General features: G+C 39.6%; 3 protein-coding genes across 3 annotated transcripts; 2 read left to right on the forward strand and 1 right to left on the reverse strand.

The window, feature by feature from the left end:
- Positions 1–14: 14 nt before the first annotated feature.
- On the forward strand, positions 15–4485 carry LOC140787444 (PHD finger protein ING2). Its single transcript, XM_073136359.1, has 7 exons — positions 15–160; positions 261–332; positions 1010–1200; positions 2874–2937; positions 3392–3642; positions 3759–3797; positions 4127–4485. The coding sequence occupies exons 1-7, from the start codon at positions 115–117 to the stop codon at positions 4226–4228; spliced, it is 765 nt and encodes a 254-aa protein (XP_072992460.1). The 5' UTR covers positions 15–114; the 3' UTR covers positions 4229–4485.
- A 770-nt stretch (positions 4486–5255) lies between these two features.
- On the forward strand, positions 5256–9810 carry LOC140787166 (uncharacterized). Its single transcript, XM_073135950.1, has 4 exons — positions 5256–5609; positions 5835–6743; positions 8992–9039; positions 9124–9810. Exons 1-4 carry the CDS (start codon positions 5415–5417, stop codon positions 9556–9558), a joined length of 1587 nt encoding a protein of 528 aa, XP_072992051.1. The 5' UTR covers positions 5256–5414; the 3' UTR covers positions 9559–9810.
- Positions 9811–10071: 261 nt separating this feature from the next.
- Positions 10072–12015, reverse strand: LOC140787167 (glucan endo-1,3-beta-glucosidase 8-like). Its single transcript, XM_073135951.1, has 2 exons — positions 11389–12015; positions 10072–11306 (listed from the first exon to the last, which is right to left on the reverse strand). The coding sequence occupies exons 1-2, from the start codon at positions 11721–11723 to the stop codon at positions 10193–10195; spliced, it is 1449 nt and encodes a 482-aa protein (XP_072992052.1). The 5' UTR covers positions 11724–12015; the 3' UTR covers positions 10072–10192.
- Between the last annotated feature and the right edge of the window lie 130 nt (positions 12016–12145).

Consider the following 12145-nt stretch of genomic DNA (forward strand, 5'->3'; position numbering starts at 1 on the left):
TATCATATATTCTATTTACGAAATTGCCCTCCTTATTGATGCATGCCTCTCCCTTCCCTTTCGGAAAAAAAAAAAGAAGCAATTGAGAAACCCTAAGCTTGACGATAGAGAAAGATGGCTATCGCAAGAACAGGCGTCTTCGTTGATGATTATTTGGAGTGTAATACCTCCTTTCCTCTTCCATCCCGTCACTACACTTGTCGCACTTGCTTTCTTTCGGTGATTTGTTGTTGTTTCTTTTTGTGGGTTATGAATCGAAGATTCGAGCACGTTGGCGGGAGAGATCCAGAGGCTTCTCTCTACCATGAGGGAACTCGACGAAAGAGCCCATGGTATTGTTTTTAGTCTGGGCACCGAATTACTATTCTTAGTTTATTCAGTTACCAATAATTGAGCAACTTTACTAGATAGTATCTTGCGTTTAAGGTGTTCTATCCTTGTTCCTATCTATTGTCTTGTGTTGTTTGATATGCAATTCATCCTTTTATAGAAATTTTCAATTGTGATCTATGAGCCAAATGGTGAAGTTAAACATCAATTGCGTATAATTCTGGAACGAAGTGGACAGAGCGATATTAGCAGGCGATATTAGCATCGGCCTTGTATAATTTGACAAATTTGACTATTATACAGAGCGTTAAATTTAATTTTGATGTTGAAGTGAGGAGAGAAGATTATAATATTACATCTTTTTCTTTGACAATTCTTAAGGTATAAAGAGTGATTAAGTAATAAATACTCTTTGGACAAAGTTACTTGTTATCCATGATATGTGCTAGTTTGTTTCTCTTGTCTATGTTAGTATAAGTGCTTTGTACATCTTCATTAAGTAACACTGTAATCTGAAATGTTCGGATAAATAACATTGAAGACAAACTAGTAGCTGTGCCCACTTTATGTGAAATGTTTTCTTTTTTCATTAGCACAAAAGGGTATATACTTGATGTTTATACCTTCAGCTGCTTATGTCTTAAACATTACTTTCTGGTTATTTCACTTTGTAATATAGGCATCATTAGTCAGACAAAAGAACAAACAAAGTATTGCGTGGGAATGTTGTCTCGTAGTTCAGAAAAATTTAATCATGAAGATGATGAAACGGCATTTGAGAAAATGAAAAAGGAGATTGAAGCCAGCCAAGAAAATGCATTGAGCCTTTGTACTGAGAAGGTTCTGCTAGCGCAACAAGCTTATGACTTGGTAAGCTTCTGTTTCACATTGAACTAACTTTAGTAGAGTTGTAAGTTGAGCTTCTAAATCAATGGATCAATTACTGCCACATTTGAACACTTTTGACATTTGTTGAATCATCTGGCTTAGTTGACATTGTTACTTTTGTATTTTGACGTAGTTCTCTGCTTTAGTATGTGTTAGTGATCTTCTCATAAATAAGAGGTTCTTAATCGCGTTTACTTGAGACCACGAGTGCAAAGATGGTCTACACAATCTTTTTTTTCTTCTAATTATCCGGATTCTAGAAATCGCTTTAGATGCATGCTATATCATACTGTTATGTAGAATTGGCAACAGGAATAGTTTACTAAACTGTATCGTACAGGTCAACCATCATATGAGAAAACAACCTTTTCTTTTCGTTGAGTTTTAATGAATTGCAATGGTCAATTTCCCTGTCAGAATGTCAGTGCAAGCCCTTTACTTGCTAAAAGATTGCTAGTAGATTGATGGCCCTTTTACTATCATACAATTTGCAAAATTAGTCAAGAGTGGAGACAATCATTAATGCAAAGCAATTATCATCATTTGTACAACAGTTGCTTTCCTAGTCCTTGAAGTTAAGCTTTGAGAGTTTTACTAGAACATCCTTAGTAGAAAGCTAACAAGAAGTAATGAGAATGGATATTCACTATAAATGAAAACTAAAGCCTTAGTTCTAATACTGTAATGCATATGAAAGTGTGTGCTGGATGACCTTATCTCAAGCAGTAGGAAATGCACAAATCTTTCCTTTCGTTCTTTTTTCCCTCCCAAAAGATAATTTGTTGGACCTACTTTAGGAAGAAAGTTGCATAAAAAAAGCTACTCTGTCCTCCTTCCAGACTCAGCTAGGTAGTCTTGAGGAATAATTCTCGTATAAGAGTTTTTACAACTCGCATATTCATCTAGGCACATTTATCATGGGTGGTCTTGATAACTTACTTGCAAAAGGAACTTTTAAACAATGATATACCCGTGTACAATTTTCCTTATACATCATATGTATATATACCACATAGATACAGAATGGTGCATACTTAAATATGAATCATTTCTTCTCTTCAGGTTCTGCCTGTATTTCCTTGTTGTTCTGCTAAAAACTGAAGATCTCATTGGAAAATGAAATGCTCAATGGCTATTTGAAGAATCAACTGATCACATATCAGCATAGTTTTTCTTGGGTATAGATTATCCATTCACATGAATTTAAAGGTGTAAACATAAAGATAATCATCTTCAAATTGCACAAAGTACAATAAATGAACAAAATCAAAGATTTAGATGATAAAAAAAATTGAAAAACACTTCTGGGTGAAAGTACATAAAGTCTATCTTTGTCTGGTTGCTTATTTAATGTGTTAAGAGTGATTCTAAATGATTGCTTTCTTGAGTCTACCGTCATTTGGTTAATATTTGCATAAATCCTTCAATGCTGAGTCAAATCCATCTCTGTTTGAATTTTTAAAGACAAAATCTTATTGGCATTGATTTCCTTAATTTGCATAGGTCTTTAAGGGAAAAGGATTTTGATTTGAGATTTCCAAAGCTTCATATTGTGAAATCTACTTGCCTTGTGGTGCTCTCTTACTGGTCTATTCTTCATTCTTTCTGAAAAAGCTGGGAATTATTCTTTTGTAACTACTTGTAAATGCACGCAGATAGAGAGCCATGTTAAACGGCTTGACGAGGACTTGAGCCAGTTTGCAGAGGATTTAAAGCAAGGTTTGTAGTTTTTCTTGGTTTATCCAATTACTCCTGATTCAGGAATTTGAATGCCAAGCCCAGTGTTATGCTTTATGATGGTTTAACCATTCAAGGTATCTTGAGTTTGACTTAAAAATCTTACTTGGAGATGGTGCTACAGAGAGTCTCCAGCATTGCTGTGGTTTATTCTCATTATTCAGTTTGGATTCTTCTAGAATTCTTGACTTTGAAGGCATATTACTTATTTAAATATTTAGCATGTGTTTTTTTGTGTCATCTACTTTACTATCTTTATGGAACTGCTGTTATTAAGATTTAAGTTGATGTTGAGTTTCTGAAAGGAAAAGAGAGGAAAAAAAGAACTGTTCTCTCTAGGAAAATTCTCAAAGTATTGATGATCTGTTCGTCGGTAGTATTTGCCAGTAGAGGTTGTACCTTTGTAATATCTGATTGATGATTTGCGGGTATACAGAAGGGAAAATTCCACCAGATGAGCCAGCAATCCTTCCTCCACTTCCTATAGTTACAAGGGATGAAAAGCGCAAGGGAAGCTACATAACACCTCAGTCAAAGCGATTCAAAGAAAGGGAATGGGATAGGGAGAGGGGTATGGATCTTGATCTTATGCCTCCTCCAGGCAGCAACAAGAAAAATACTCCCGCATCCGTTGATGCAGAGCAATCCGTTGATCCAAATGAACCAACTTATTGCATCTGCCATCAGGTCTCAGTTTCCCACTTAGTGATTTTGTATGCTCATCTGTCAAGCCTGGCTAAATTGGTTTTTCACGACAAGTTCTATAATGGGAATGAAATTCTAATCGGTCTTTATGTTTTCAGGTATCTTACGGTGACATGATTGCATGTGACAATGAGAATGTAAGTTTCTTATATCCACACAAACAGTTCCTCCTAGTCTTGTGTTTCATCGACAATTACTGCTTAGCATGTTCTTGGAATTACTTGCCAAAAATATTGGTTGCAGTGGACTTTTCACCATTCGTGTCTCAGATCATACTTGGTTATGCATTAATGATTCCATGCATCTCATATTGAAGCTTTTCGTAATGCTCGAGTCTGGCAAATATCTGAAGAAGTCGATGTTGTGTTGGATTGGTGGACAGTGGCACTAACTCTATATGGCATTTTTCTTGGTAAACTTAAATAAGTTATCTGCATCTTTTGACTATTTCTTTTCTACTTGGCAGTGTGAAGGAGGTGAATGGTTCCATTACTCATGTGTAGGCCTCACTCCAGAGACAAGATTTAAAGGGAAATGGTTTTGCCCAACCTGCAGGAGTCAACAATGACATGTTGATGAGCCGACTTGTGAAGAGCATCCTGAACAGAATGAGTAGGGTGCACTGATGTTTACGTTTCTTACATGGAGATTACTTGCAAAGAGGCTGTTTCATAGCTGTGATCCAGTAAATTCTTTGTTGTATTTCATTTTTTTCAGCAGCTTGTGTTTTATCGTTCTTATCTATCTTCTTGAACAATCAAGTCCTCTTTGTCATGCAAGGAATCTCGAATCAAATATATGCAAGAGTGTAGTTTCAGTCTAAAATCTCTGGTGCAATATCTATCTGTTTTCGCTTTCTCATATGCATGCATGCCATATTGCTATTCCCTCTTTGATGGAATTTTTCTAAGCTTAACTGCGGAAATAGCCTATAGACATATACAAATTAGGAGTAAATTGAGTTTACAGCCTATGTCTCGCAAGTGGTGGATAGTTTTCCTGCGGCAGAAGAACGCTATACCTGGATAACGTGTGTGTGTGCGTGCGTGCGTGTGCCTTTATAACTTTAAGCAGATCCATGTGCAGCTCGAGAAAACTCCGAATAGAGCAAGGAATCAAGCTCTCAAATCTTTTCCGTGAATATTTATTCTATCTTTTATGCTATCCAAACACCAAGGGAGAACCCACACAGGACCTTTTAGAAATGTTTTAATAAGCTATATAAGAATTAAGAATTAAAGGTTGAGATGTCATCAGTCCAACTAGGACTGTAGGACACCAACTCCTTCCTTCCTAACTTTTCTCAATTAAATTTTTAGTTCTCTTAGCAGCACTAACCACTGTCCCAATTTTAATCTGCCAAGTAAATAGACTGTGGGACTTCTCCTATAACCAAAATTTTTTCTTCTTAATTTTCACTCTGATAGCATCCACCACTCCTACTTCACAATTTAGTTAACCGGTTCCATTTCATATTAGGTTGCCCACGTAAGTTAATAATATTCCCTGTTTATACTTCAATAAATAGTTAACTGCCAACGAAGGTACAACATTATTAAATATATATACATATATATATTATTTATTTATTTTTTAACTGACGCCGATCGAGGGAAGCGAAGAGGGAGGGAAGACGACTGGGAAGAGCAAAACCCTAGTTCTCAAATCCTCGACGGAGGAGGAAAGCGTTCCAATTGGGAGCGGCATCAAGTACTGTGCCAATTGGATCTCTACGGTGAACCGGCGGCGATTGGATGGCGGAGGAGGACGGGCGTAGCGGGAGTAGCAACTACACCTCGGAGGACGAGGGCACCGAGGATTACCGGAGAGGCGGCTACCACGCCGTCCGAATCGGTGATTCTTTCAAGCAAGGGACCTACGTCGTCCAATCCAAGCTCGGGTGGGGCCACTTCTCCACTGTTTGGCTGGCATGGGATACCATTCACTCCGTAAGATCCATTGAACCATCTCTCTTTTCCCTCCGTGGAGGGGAGTAGTTTGAATCCTACCTTTCTTACTGAAAGAAGGGAAACCCATCTCCCATTTTGCTCAGAAATAGATAGATTGTGATCAAGATTTGAACTTGGTTCCTTGAAAGTGAGAAACAATTTCTATTTATGCTGAAAGAATGGTGATAATGACCATGGAAATTGGATAACTTTTCTTGGTTGCAGCGATATGTGGCGCTTAAAGTGCAGAAGAGTGCGCAGCACTACACGGAGGCAGCCATGGATGAGATAAAGATTCTGAAGCAGATCGCAGAAGGGGACCCCGATGACACCCGGTGTGTGGTGAAGCTTTTGGACCATTTCAAGCACTCGGGACCGAATGGGAACCATGTGTGCATGGTGTTTGAGTTTCTTGGGGATAATTTGCTCACTCTTATTAAGTACACGGATTACCGGGGAATTCCTCTTCCTATGGTGAAAGAGATTTGCCGCCATGTCCTTGTCGGCCTCGACTATCTGCACCGTGAGCTATCAATCATTCACACGGACCTCAAGCCTGAGAACATACTCCTCGTGTCTTCCATTGACCCTTCCAAGGATCCGCAACGGTCAGGTGTTCCCCCTATTATTTCTCCTACTGTTAAATCTGATGATCCGCCACCTAAGACCCCTTCCTCAATTAATGGCGACCTCACAAAAAACCAGAAGAAAAAGATTCGGAGGAAGGCCAAGCGAGCTGCTGCTGCCACATCAGAGAGTGGCATAACCACAGTATCCGGTGATGGGTTGGATGACAAGAGGGATTTACATGTTGTGGATGATGACGGTGGTGGTAATGGGGAGAGTAGAGGAGGAGCACATGGCCATAGCCGTGGCAGCAGAGCAACTAGGAAAAGGCTGGCATTGGAGGCTGACCTTCAGTGCAAGTTAGTGGACTTTGGGAATGCATGCTGGACATATAAACAGTTCACAAGTGATATCCAAACCAGGCAATACAGATGCCCAGAGGTGCTTCTTGGGTCCAAGTATTCTACATCTGCTGACATGTGGTCGTTTGCTTGTATATGCTTTGAGCTTGCAACTGGGGATGTGCTCTTCGATCCACATAGTGGAGACAATTACGATCGGGATGAGGTAAAGGACTTGAAAGTTATGTTCTTTAGTTTGCTGGGTTGTTAGCAATTATCTGGTATTGCATTTGCTATGTGCTCAGGAACCTTCATTACTTGGATACACTTTGTAGAATTTCTTTCTGCCGCCTATAAACAAGAACCAATAAATTCAATATCTTTGATGCTTGGATTTGGTGGGCACCCCATCTGTCCCTGTATCTTGATTATTATGACAAACTTTGCACAATTTTTTTCCCATCTGCCTATAAACAAGAACCAACAAATGAAATATCTTAAATGCTTGGATTAGATGGCTACCTCAATTGTCCCTCTCTGTATTAAAAAAGGCAAAAAAAGAAAGAAAACAAGTTATCATGCAATTCTAAATACAGAGACCTCTGTAATAGTAAGCAGTGAGCACGCTATTACCTCCTGTTGTGTATTTGTACACATTATTAAACAAATGTTACTACCTTACATCTATCTTTATCACCAAAGGATCTTGCAGCTATTCTCATATGACGCATGGAAGTATGCACCTCTTATGTAGTAATAGAGCATGCCACTAGAGCAGTTATTTTCTAGTGCAGGCTAGTTTTCTTCTGAATCATCCAAAAATGAGAAGTTTTTTTTTTCTTTGTGCTTATTGTTTGGTGACAAAGCATGACTACTCAAAGACAACATTTTACCAAATTATTTTTCAAGGATGAAATGTAGTTATGCCATTCTCTCTCAATTGTTGACTTGTATGCTCAAGTCAAAAGGGCTAAAATTTAGGTGCTAGGCTGTTGTCTGAGCATACTTCTAGAAGTCAAGGCAGTAAAATAACTATGAAGTAGGAGTCTATATTAATACACCTAGGTGGTCGTGCATGCTAAATCAACGCCAAATATGATGTGAAAACAGGAGGATCTTTCTTTTGGATTCTAAGTCCAACTATGAGAGAGCAATTTTTTTATCAACAAAAAATGTATAAAATATTTGGATATTGATTCAATGACATTGACACAAATTAATTGCATTGAAGGACGCAGTTTCTTTAAATGTTCTAGCAGAACTCTCTTTTAGGTTTAGGTATCAGTATGGTTTTGTTTAAGTGGACTAGGGTGAGTAAACCCTCAGCTGGCTAGGAGGATAGATATTTCTTTCCTTATTTTCTTTTCAGGTATCCTAAAAGTTTCGTTTTTGCTACTGTGATGTTTTACGGTCTGCTAATTTGCTACTCACCTTTAAGTTTTTTCTGTTGACACTCCTTGATTCTTTGTGAGAAGAATTTTTCATGGTGAAAATATCCATTCTCCAGTCTAGAGGAAAAAAAGCTCTATGTTAGCTGTCTTTTACTTAGTGACTATATCTTTTCATGGTGAAACAAATCCACTGTCCAGTCTAGAAAATAAAACTGTATGTTAGCTGTCTTTTACCATCTGGGGATTTGTGTGAGGGTATCTGCTACTTGCTTGTACTCTTTTGCTTTGACACACTTCTTAAGCTTAGGGAAAAAAATTATTGGATGACTGTGCTATCCTGATTTGGAAATTATACACACACACACATATGTATCTATACACAAGAATATAATTTGGTTTCAACCATGTACCTGTTCATGCCACCAGTCACTTGACATTTACTGGATTATGACAATTAGCATAAGAGAAGCAAAACCACGTGGAAAAGGGAAGGAAAGGAACAAGCCAATTTGCAAGTGTTCCTCCACAATCATGTACTTGCAACAACCTCACACCATGGACTTTAATTTCCAAACCCATTCCTGACCATCCTTGTCCTGGTCAATGAGGGTTACTTCCACCATTCTTGAGGAAACAACACACTTTTACAAGACCAAAGATAGCTCTCATAGGATGATTTATCTGACTGTGTTGGAAATCTATGCAAAATAACATAGGAAAATTCGCATGTCAATATGTGTGGTGGGGTATTTGCAGGAAAACCCTATGAACTCTCTTATTTTTATAGGAAGTTCAAAATAAACCTGAGATGAAAAAGTATAGTGTATCACTGTAGCGTCATACACTTATACTTAAAAGATTTAACTCGGAGGAAAGGGTAGCTAAAAAGGAACTTTTTGAGGGTGTAGACAATTGGAATGATTGTCTACAATGAGGTTAAGACAGCTCGAGGGGACCTCGTCAATAAGATGGGCTCCTTTAGAGCTATGTCATAACAGTTAGTGGTTGCTGTTGTAATAGACAAATATTCCTCCACAAAAGGTATAGCTACTGCAGCCTCATGTTTATTACTTTGTCTTACAGGATCACCTTGCGCTTATGATGGAACTTCTAGGAATGATGCCACGCAAGGTAAGCCATCTATACCTGACTTTGTACTGCTATCTCATTAGTGATTTTTAATTCGAATATTCTCAAAGTAATTTTCCTTCCCAGGTTGCCTTGGGTGGTCGCTACTCTCGTGAGTTGTTCAACAGGTATGGTGACTTGAGGCACATCCGTCGCTTGCGGTTTTGGCCCCTCAATAAGGTGCTTGTGGAAAAGTATGAATTCAGTGCGAGAGATGCAAATGATATGGCTGATTTTCTGGTTCCAATACTAGACTTTGTTCCAGAAAAGCGTCCCACTGCTGTCCAATTGCTTCACCACCCATGGCTTGATGCAGGACCTATGCTACGTGAGCCAAGGCCTCCATCAGATCAATCCCAGCATACAGCTGATGGTGTATCCGAGAAGCAAAGGAAAGAGAATGACGAAAGAGATGCAATGGCTGTGGGATTGGGAAATATTGCAATTGGAGCTTCAAAAGCAGCAAAAGATCCTCAACCTAGCAGTAAACCAAGCAAGGCAACTAGTTTTTCTTCTCGGTAGTAAGTTGCACTCCAGATTTCAACATGAGACAGTTTTTGGTGCAGTTATTTTTCCCCTTTCTGGAGCTTGGCTATCCCTTCTAGTTTGAGATATGTTAGTAATGGCTGTAAAATCGAAAGATTAGATGCAATGCGTGTCAGTATTCTGTGGGAACAGTGTTTGAGACAGCCTAATAGTTATTAGGGTTACCAAGACTGTTCCCCGTGGATTGGACATTCTTTTTAACATAAGTTAACTTGCATATTCTTGGAATTCTTTTCGATAGAGTTTGACAGAGGGACAATTTTCTTGTTTCTGAGTTTTGGATCTCTGGTTATCTTGAAACAATGACCGATTTATAATTTGGTATAATTTGATAGAAACATTGAGATGGAAATTACCTCGCCTTCTTGTTTCCTGTTGTCAGCATCTGCAAATTCTTAGGGACAGGCGTCATATATATATATATATATATATATATATTTCTTATTCTCACTGCAAAATCTAGTAAGTTTCTTTTGAGGCCTGAGAAGCTGTCCAGAAGGGCATTCATCTTATCAAATTAGTAGCGAATACATTCAACAACTATGAAATGGTATGTGATTCCTCTGGTACACATCCGAAGAATGGTATCAACTCAATACATCACTACACGCTAGAACAAGAGCAGAGAGAAAAGAGTGAGGACCACTGCTCCGAACTCTGCCCGTGAAACCGTAGCTAAGGAAGCAGCAGAAGTAGCAATCTGGATGGCGAAGTTGCACGAGCCCTGTGAATAGTTCTTCGTCGTCACCATTGCCATCCCTTGGAAGTAACAGCTCGTATCCTTTTGGTTCTGACTTTGGAAATACATATTGAAGGCATAGGAAGCATTGCCTTGGGCATCCAAGTTGTTGCACGACGAACCATACCCAAGCGAAGTGCAGTCAGCATAGTTGCACGCAAAATACACATTGTCTCCAAGCTTGCTGATATCAGTAGAATTGGGTTTGAGAACACACCATTTCTGAGGCATATACTCCACGTTCTTTGCGCTGGTGAGTGGCTTGTTTTGCCCCTGGCCGGATAAATCCATCGGAAACTTAGGCTGGCCATCGTAGCTAAAGATTCCCCAATGGCGCTCAAAATTCCCTGGAGCTATACTCTTGGCATCCTCATCGATCAGGCTGAACAAATAAACTGCAATTGGAGTGTTGGGCCGGAGTGGTGTCCCTTGGTTAGCAGCAAGGCGTTTTAGAAGACCATTGTAGAACCTCTCAGCATAGGTAATTCTTGCGTTTATGTCACCATCAGTTGGCCAACCAACTTCTCCTACAATGATAGGCGTATCACCATGGCCAACCTTCTTCATAGCAGAGACCAATGTATCATAGTTTGCATCAAATACATTGGTGTACTGGACGCCACTGTCAATGACTGGCGTCGGAGTGCCGTCAAAGAAGGCGTAGTCGACGGGGAAGTCGTCGTTTCCGTAGAGACTCAGAAAAGGGTACACGTTGACTGTGAATGGCGCGCCGTTCTTGTCGAAGAATTCAAGAATCTCGTTCATCCGGTCGGTTATATCAGCTCGGAATCTTCCTGCAGAAGGGAGGGGGTTATTCGCCGGAGAGTCGCAAACATCGGCGTTCAGGGGAATGGTTGCCTTGATGGCCTCTCCAAGCCCTGCTTCATTGAGGGCATTTTGGATGTTCTGCAGAGCAGGAAAGGTGGCATTGTCAAATGAACCATTGTATGCTTTCAGGAAGGGCTCATTTCCAACTGCTATATATCTGCAAAAAAAAAAAAGATCTTAATTATTACAACGACTCTTGTTAGCTCTTTAAGAGAAAGAGAAAGAAACAAGATACGTACTTGATATTCACTCCACCATCGAAATTATATCGAACTACGTTCTTCTTCACCCACTTCTTTGCTGCGTTGTAGCTATTCATCGTAGACAGCATGTCATTTGGGACAGCGATCATCACCTCGATCCCTGTCCCAGCCAATGCACTCATTGTGAACTTATCAGAATCGAACAGCTTAACCTTCTTAATGCCATTGTCTTGCAACATCTGCACTATGGTCTTAGGCGGCAACTTGTGAGTTGCCATCGTCCCCCAGTTAACTCCAAGGCCTTGGACCATTATGGAATGCCAGAGTTTCACCAGGAGAATCCATGAAAAGAACTTGAAAAGAAATCCCATTGTGTTCGTCTCAAACCAACAGAAAATTTCAAGTTAACAGAGTTAGGTTTCAGTTTTCTGCAGGGAAGACAAGAGTCGGCTTAAGAGGAGGCACGCGTTACTCGTGGGCTCTTCAAATGGAGCTTAGAACTTTGCAAGATAGCTTGAACTCATACACCAAATGAAAGAAGATGATTAAAAGAGAAGCCAGAAATGAAACAAGACATAGGGAGAGAACAAAATTAGAGGAGAGGATAATTTGAGGCGAAGAAAGCTGATTCTTCCTTGATCATGAGAAGGAAAGTAGGAGAAGTGTCCGTCCGGGTTTGAGCCCATTATATTAAAAGGGTAGGGTAGGGTAGGGTAGTTTTGTTTGGTCATCCTCGGACTCCTTCAATGCTAACTAATAATACTAAGCGTAGAAATAAGTTTAGGCCCGGCCC

The sequence above is a fragment of the Typha latifolia genome, chromosome 4 (genome assembly GCF_019914945.1).
Source record: "Typha latifolia isolate L0001 chromosome 4, TyphaL0001v2, whole genome shotgun sequence".
Classification (NCBI taxonomy): domain Eukaryota; kingdom Viridiplantae; phylum Streptophyta; class Magnoliopsida; order Poales; family Typhaceae; genus Typha; species Typha latifolia.

Excerpts from the sequence above, each read along its gene's own strand:
- LOC140787444 (XM_073136359.1), top strand. The coding sequence starts at position 115 with ATGGCTATCGCAAGAACAGGCGTCTTCGTTGATGATTATTTGGAGT. Across the intron at positions 1,201-2,873 it reads CGCAACAAGCTTATGACTTG|ATAGAGAGCCATGTTAAACG; the intron begins GTAAGCTTCTGT and ends AAATGCACGCAG. Across the intron at positions 3,643-3,758 it reads CTTATTGCATCTGCCATCAG|GTATCTTACGGTGACATGAT; the intron begins GTCTCAGTTTCC and ends TTATGTTTTCAG.
- LOC140787166 (XM_073135950.1), top strand. The coding sequence starts at position 5,415 with ATGGCGGAGGAGGACGGGCGTAGCGGGAGTAGCAACTACACCTCGGAG. Across the intron at positions 5,610-5,834 it reads CATGGGATACCATTCACTCC|CGATATGTGGCGCTTAAAGT; the intron begins GTAAGATCCATT and ends TCTTGGTTGCAG. Across the intron at positions 9,040-9,123 it reads TAGGAATGATGCCACGCAAG|GTTGCCTTGGGTGGTCGCTA; the intron begins GTAAGCCATCTA and ends TTTCCTTCCCAG.
- LOC140787167 (XM_073135951.1), bottom strand. The coding sequence starts at position 11,723 with ATGGGATTTCTTTTCAAGTTCTTTTCATGGATTCTCCTGGTGAAACTC. Across the intron at positions 11,307-11,388 it reads GATGGTGGAGTGAATATCAA|ATATATAGCAGTTGGAAATG; the intron begins GTACGTATCTTG and ends TTTTTTTTGCAG.